Source organism: Coptis chinensis, chromosome 6 (assembly GCF_015680905.1).
Source record: "Coptis chinensis isolate HL-2020 chromosome 6, ASM1568090v1, whole genome shotgun sequence".
Taxonomy (NCBI): domain Eukaryota; kingdom Viridiplantae; phylum Streptophyta; class Magnoliopsida; order Ranunculales; family Ranunculaceae; genus Coptis; species Coptis chinensis.
Window position 1 is genome coordinate 9,566,749 of NC_141461.1, and position 7,846 is coordinate 9,574,594.

Below are 7,846 nucleotides of genomic sequence, written 5' to 3' on the forward strand. Positions count from 1 at the left end.
CCATCATCCCAAAAGATCAAATGTCTTTTCACTACAAACATTAACAATGGGCAGATCTAGATATCTGCTGCAATTCAGATTTGCTGAGTGAGTCTAGATAGCAATGTGGCAACCATATCTTCCACTACACAAGTGTTAGATAATGCCACATTAGGACTGGAACATTCACCTTTATCTTCATTTGGTATTGATAAAAAGTGCATACAATTTTCTTTTATATCGATTCAATCTTTTCTGACTCACAGTAAGGATAGGTCCGGACACAGTATCGGTTTCAGATTCATGATCAGATAAAGGTTCAGATTCATAGTTTAGGTCCAACAACAATTCTAAAATAGTAAACTTATACCTTGGATCCATACATGAAGCTAAACCAAGAAGCAAAGGGACACGCTTCCAATATTTATCATACTTGTCCTTCATGTCTTCATACATAAGTATAAAACCAAGTTCATTGACATACTTCTTTAATAGCAATGAAATTCTACTCAATTGATAGCAAAAGGCAGAAGAAGTAACATAACTAGTCCCTGAAAATAGCTTAGTCGAGTCAAAGAATATTTGAAAAAAATCTCTAATGACAATGGCATTATTCCAATCTTCTGGAGAAGGAGCATGTGGAAAATCACTATCATAGAAAAAGAGATCAAGAACTTTCTGATATGGAATTGCATCACGCAACATTATGAATGTCGAATTCCATCGAGTTGGCATGTCAACATGCAACCTCTTCTCCTCCATGTTCAAACTCTTACAATTCTAAAAAAACTTTTGCAATTTTGCTGGAGAATTTTTCACATGCTTTACACTCTCTCTAATGTTATCAAGAGAGAAATCAACATGTTTCAGTCCAACTTTCACTATAAGATTCATAACGTGTGCATTACAGCGAATGTGACACAATTGTTTAGATAACAAATCAGTCCCAAACAATGAATTTTTCAATCAAGACACAGCAACATCATTGTTAGAAGCATTATCCAGAGTGAAAGAACCTATCTTGCCACAAAGATTCCAACTCAGAAGGTTACAATACATTGCATCACTGATAGACTTACCAGTGTGGGGTGAAGGAAGCCAAGGGAAGCTTATGACCCTTTTATGTAACTTCCAATCTTTAGTGATGAAATGAGCAGTAATACACATATACCCTAGTTTCTGATTTGAAGTCCACAAATCTGAAGTGAAAGATATTTTTCCGGGGACAGTGTCTAAGAGAGCTTTCAAAGCAGCTTTGTCCTCTTCAAAAATCATCATGACATCACTTCTCATTGTGATCCTACTTGGAGGTTTAAACTGGGGACCAAAAGACTTGGTAATCCACCTATGGAAAGTCGGGCTTATCTACTTTAATGAATGGCAACTCTTCACGAACAAAGTATCGCACAATCTCGCGACGGGCTCTGTCTTGGTTAAAGGTGAAAGAGAATATGGAACCAGAAGGGCCAACACCAATGATGGTTTGTCCCGTATTAGTTGCTGTTCTATTGAGACAAGATTCCTTGTGCCTACGGAGATGACTAGTCCCACCCCTGTTCCCACAAGACAGCTTTTGAAAACATATTTTACATATAGCAACCATTGAATCAGACCCATCAGCATTTTTTACAACAATACCATCATCATTAATTTCAGCGGTTTTATCAATTGGGTCCAAACATCGAAATTTTGCGCTTTTTGTTTTTTAGGGGTCGAGCATAGAAATTCACAGACTCTCCTTCGCCCCATCTTCTTCAATTGGAGTTTCTACATCGATAATAGTATCTAATATCGAAGCTGACACGTTGGCCATTCCAATCATATACAAGTGTTAAAGATCTGCAAGTTGGAACAAACAAAAACCTTAGCACCGCACAAGCAAAATTCGTTAAACCGGAAGTGTGATACCAACCTGTCCAAAAAGTTAACGAAACAACACAATTTCAGCGGGATATTCATTCAAATACAAGCTGTCTTGACATTGTATGCTCAAGGTGCTTACATGAGTTGCAGAAGGTTAAGACTTTAATGTATCATTTTTTCAGTATTGTGGCATGGTTTTCAGACAAGATTTGGCTTGACCCTTCACCTATGAACACTTTATTATTGTCTGATATCTTGAAAATCTTCAACGTGACATTTATTATTACAAAATATGGTCTAGTGGTCAATCATCTTCCTCATGATTTTGAATTTATTTATACTGAGCTTTGTCGATCGGTCTAGTTATTGATTCTGGTGATGGTGTCACTCATGTGGTAAGATTCTCTAAAGGCTATACAAGAATTTTGGTCTACAGGCAATGGGTTTTCCTTGTTTTCTTGTCTAACTATGTTAGAAACTTAGAATTTGGTAGAAACTTGGGAAAAGGGATATTGGGGGACAGGTGGGATATAACCTCATTGGGTGTAACCTTTTGTAAGATGTGGGATATTGGGTGTAACTTGCTAAGATTATACATATATTCCAGGTACCTGTGGTTGATGGTTACTCATTCCCACATCTTACAAAACGAATGAATGTAGCTGGCAAGCATATAACCTCTTACCTTGTAGATCTTCTTTCGCGAAGAGGGTAAGAAGATTTATAAAACCGTACCAAAGAATTCCAGCAAGAAACAATATACAAAACCGTACCAAAAACATTTTGTAACAAAGAATGAACTTGAAATATATATAAAACAAGCTCATTAGAAAGCAAAGTAGAAATTACATCATATCATTAGAAAAATTATAGCTTACCTCCTTAGCAATTCTTCACTGATTGTCACTAAGTGTTACTTAAATAAATCCAAGCTAACTTGACCAAAACAAGTGCTACAACAGTCTTAGCCTAACAAGCCACAAAGAAACACACAACAAAATTAGAAAACAACACTATGAGAATGAAAATGAAACCGTACAAACAAAAAAATAAAGAAAGAAGGATGAAGATACCTAATTTAAAAAGATATAATTGGAAGAATGATTATGGGGGAAGAATGATTATGGGGGGAAGAATGGTTAGAGGAATAGAGGGATTAGAGGATGCATATTGTGTCATTTGTGTGCGGCGGAAATGAAGGCTAAAAAAGAAAAGAGAAAAGAAATGAGAAGTAGGGTTTTATTTGGTTGAATTTATATCAACCACTATACTTAAAATTTACATTTCTACCCTATGTAATAATAAGTAAAATTTAAAACCCCTAAGGGTATTATATGTAATTTTGTTTAGAAAATCTAAATATTAATGAGGGCCTTAATACGGGCTTTGTGAGGGCCTTAGAGGGTCGGGCCGAGGGCCGCCCTCATGTTTCCATATCTAGGCCCTTACCCTCCCCTCAAAACATGAGGGTCGGGCCGGCCCTGCCCTCAAATTGCATGCGGGCTTAAATTTGAGGGCTTTTTTTGTTCATGGGCCGGGTCGGGTCGGGCGGGTCGAGGGCTTGAGGGCCGTTTTTACACCCCTACTTGAAACTGTTGTGGCATGGCTACCGCCACTACTGTTTGGAATCTAATGGACCTCGTCCGAGAACATGAGCCAAATATAATCTGTTTATCAGAAACAAAGGCACAAGATGCGCGTATGATAGAAGTCCTTAAGTTAGTCAAGTATAGAGGTAGCTATTTTGTACCAGCTGTTGGAGCAAAAGGTGGGCTTGCTGTGATGTGGAAAGATGGATGCAATCTGGAAATCTTGGGAGCAACCTCAAACCATATTTTAGGTAAAATTAATAATATTGGTATTAATTCTGCATGGTACTTTACTTTTGTCTATGGGGACCTTAGAGCTCATAAAAGAAAGCGAGTCTGGGATGAGATTCATTCTTTTGCTCCCCTAATGCCTGGTCCCTAGTTACTTTTTGGGGATTTTAATGCCATCAGTTCTCCTGATGAAAAAATTGGAGGAATTTCTACTCTTACCAAAAACATGTCGGATTTCAATGATTTTCTTAATGATTTAGGTCTGTTTGACCTTGGTTTAAAGGGTTTTCATTTTACTTGGAGCAATCGTAGAAGGTATATGTATCAAGATCATATCTTGGAAAGACTTGATAGGGCTGTTGCTACCACATCTTAGATAACTCTTTTCCCTGTGGTAAGTGTTAAGACCTTGGTAAATTCTTCCTCTGACCATCTCTCTCTTTTCATTAACTTAGATCATGTGGACCCTTGTCCACCAAAACCTTTCAGATTTTTTAGTATGTGGTGTGATGACCCAACCTAGGGGTGGTGTTGTTGATAATGCCTGGAAGCATGAATATCTATGGGATGATGCTATCTTACCAAGGAAACTCCAAAATACTAAAAAGGACCTTATTATCTAGAATAAAGAGGTTTTTGGAAATATTTTTCAGAAAATAAAAAAGACAAAGGATGATCTTGAAAAATGTCTTAAGGCAGGAGCTAGAAAGCCTTATGGAAAAAGAAGAAAGTTTTTGGAAGCAGAAGGCTTGCTTTAGTTGGGTAAAGGAGGGGGGCAGAAACACAAAGTTTTTCCACCTATCTACTGTGTTTAGAAGGAGAAAAAAATCAGATTACCAAAATTATGGATGACAATGGTGAATGGCAGGAGGGAAGGAAAGATATTGGAGACACTATAAACTCATATTTTTCAAACCTGTTCACCTCGGAGAATCTTAACCCAGATCAAACTATTCTAAACCACTTCAAACCCATTGTTACTTAAAATGAAAACACTCTCCTCACCAAAATACCAACAAACTCTGAAATTTGGAGTGTTGTAAAAAAGTTTGGAAGTTTGAAGTCACCTGGGCCTGATGGCTTTCAGGGTATCTTTTACAAGCAATACTGGGATATCATCTCCCATACTGTGATACTAGCTGTTCAAAATTTCTTTATCCATGGGGACCTTCCACCCTCTCTAAATGAAACTTTTATTACTCTAATTCCTAAGATTACAAATTTGGACCACATCTCAAAATTTAGGCCCATAAGCCTAAGTAATTTCAGTTACAAGATCATTTCAAAGATTATAGCCAATAGATTCAAACCCCTCCTTCATAAAATCATCTCACCTTTCCAAGGAGCTTTTGTCAAGGAAAGATCGATTGGGGATAATACTAGTTTGGCTAGTGAGATATTTCACAATATAAATAAGATGAAGAGAAAGAAGCAAGGCTGGATGGCTCTTAAACTAGACATGGCTAAGGCTTTTGATAGATTAGAATGGAGTTTTTTGGATGATATTTTTCAGCACTTGGGTTTCTGTACCAAATGGAGAGAGATGATCAAAACTTGTATCTCTACTGTTTCCTACAATGTTCTCTTAAATGGATCCCCTTTACCAAAGGTCTTCCCTCTTAGAGGTATTAGACAAGGGGATCCTTTATCCCCTTACTTGTTTATCCTTGCTTTTGAAGCAATATCTAGGCTTTTAGCTCAGGCTGAACATTCTCAAGCTATTCATGGTATTAAGTTGAAGCCTTACTCACATCCCATATCTCATCTCCTCTATGTTGATGATCTAATCATTTTTTGCAAAGCTACTTTTGAGGAATCAGATAATATGAAGAATATTCTTCTCAAGTACTACCAAGCATCAGGTTAAGCCATCAATTGGAATAAATCCAGTATCTATTTCAATTCAAATGTTCATTCAAAACACCAAAAAATGTTGAAAAAGCTTTGGAAGGTAAGGGCTTTTGTTAAGCAGGAAAAATATCTTGGAGTGCCCATCCTCATATCTGGTAAGAAGAGTGTTTGTTTTGAATATCTTATTGACAAAGTTCAGAGGAAACTAGCTGGTTGGAAGGCCAAGGTTTTATCCCAAGTAGGAAGAACTGTCCTTATTAAAGCAGTTGCTCAGGTCATTCCTATTTATGCCATGAGTACCTATAGGCTACCCCTCAAAACCTGTGATTACCATGAAGATTGGAGAAATTTAGTGTGAAATGAAGCTGCGTGGGAATGGGAAAAAGAGGTAGCAACTCAAATTTGAATAGAATTTGAGACAAAACCCACTTAAAAAATATGTTAGAAAATTTGTTGGGCCTAGGCCCAACAGTAATAGTAAACTTAAAGGTTTCTAAACCTAATAGCTTCTACCTAATTAAAAAAAAATCTAATTTAAAATAAGGTGATTTAGCTTAAGGTAGTCCCAATAATATGGGTATTTGCGTTGGACCCAAAGTTTTACGTTTCTTAGCTTTAGGTAACCCTATCGTTAGTTAACCATCATTTACCAAGTTTGACCGTCTATTGTGGTGTGTTTGGTGTTATGCCCTATCAAAATACCACAACTACCCCTTACACGTTTTGCACGTGCCCACACCATAAAACTTAAAATCCAAATTTCAAATTATCCGACACGTGTCATAATCCTGGCTCCTAATAGAGTGGAGGTTGCAAAAAAGAAGAAGCTCGCTGTTCCAAAATATCAAAATTTAAGATATATACAAAACTAGAAACCTACGAAAAGTGAACTTCCAATCACTTAGTAAAACATAATCTATTAACCTAAAACAAACAATTTAACTACACATATCGAAAAACCAGGTAGCCTATTTTCTTCCTCTTCTCTATTATTGACTTCATTTTATTATGTATATTGCAGATAATGGCGTATGAAAATTACAGCTTATGTAAAAAAAAATACTAAAGGAAATTCTAGAAGCATGACTTAATATTCAGCAAGATCCGGTCTACAACATAGAATTAGATAACGGACGATTCAAAAACACTGTAACATTAAAGGTACCAAAAGACTTATTCTTTAACAATGAAGACATCATAGTTAAAGAAATTGATGGAAGCACCACATATTATGTTGCAAAAGCAGAGGATTTAACATCTTTTCACGCAATACAGTTTATAAAAGATGAACGTGATATGAAAATTGAAGACTTCAATTTCAAAGAACTTATGAAGAAAAGAATAGAAGTTGAAGAGAAATAGAATAAACTCGACATCCTCAAAAATATTATGCTAGATTGTTTGGTTGATGATAAACACAACAAAGATAAAATATATTATCTTGAAGAAAAAATTAAAGGAATGAAGGGCATGGAGAGTTCCATAATAAAGAAAAGAAAACCATGAGGATTAGTACTTGAATACCAAAATTTTATTATGTTGGTCACATAGTATTTTTTTCTGTTAAACGTTTATTTTAAACTTTAGATATGCATTAATTTCATTTATTTACTTCATTTGTAGCAAAATAATGTTGTTTTGAAATATATTCGTAGTTAACGTGCTATTCGAACTGCAGCATTACAAAAGAAGTCTTCTGATTTAACTGAAGTTCATGCCTGAAACAAATGAACCTAAAAATAGACGGACATTAATCCAAATTTATTGGAGGAAACAATGAAAAATTAAATCTTATAAAGAGTAGTTAAGTGGGTCAAACAGCGCATACTTGAGGATTTTGAACATCATCTCCCAATAACTAAAAAAAAAAACATATTTAGAAATATATGTGGGCTTAAAAGAATGCCTAAAAATCAAGAATAATGCTCTTTTATCTGTTTCGTCTTCAAAGATCGTGAGCAAACCATTTTCCGTATACTTTACCAGTACCCAAGCTATATACAATAATATAAGCATATGCCATGGTATAAGCTTTTTTCAAACTTGCAAAGTATCAAGACATATTACATTTCAAAACATAAAAAAATGTCATCCAAAAACATTAAAACTAACACCAACTTTTTAAAACTAACAAAACAGCAGTTAGTATTTCATAACAATATCTAAAGCTAGCATATGTGCTTCAGCATTGGATTTCGCTATCCATTTCTATGTTTGCAAAGCCACACAGTTGTCTTCCAAATCCCTAATATGAAATATTACTACTCTTGATGCAGGTCCACTACTAAACCTGTCAAATCAAACATAAAATATTCAATTAAACCAAAACATAA

The 7,846-nt window shown here is 35.5% G+C and overlaps 1 protein-coding gene across 1 annotated transcript; it reads right to left on the minus strand.

The window, feature by feature from the left end:
• Positions 1–945: 945 nt before the first annotated feature.
• LOC147491338 (zinc finger BED domain-containing protein RICESLEEPER 2-like) lies at positions 946–1,272 on the minus strand. Its single transcript, XM_086567235.1, has one exon. The coding sequence runs from the start codon at positions 1,270–1,272 to the stop codon at positions 946–948; it is 327 nt and encodes a 108-aa protein (XP_086423361.1).
• Positions 1,273–7,846: the final 6,574 nt, after the last annotated feature.

Excerpts from the sequence above, each read along its gene's own strand:
- LOC147491338 (XM_086567235.1), bottom strand. The coding sequence starts at position 1,272 with ATGAGAAGTGATGTCATGATGATTTTTGAAGAGGACAAAGCTGCTTTG.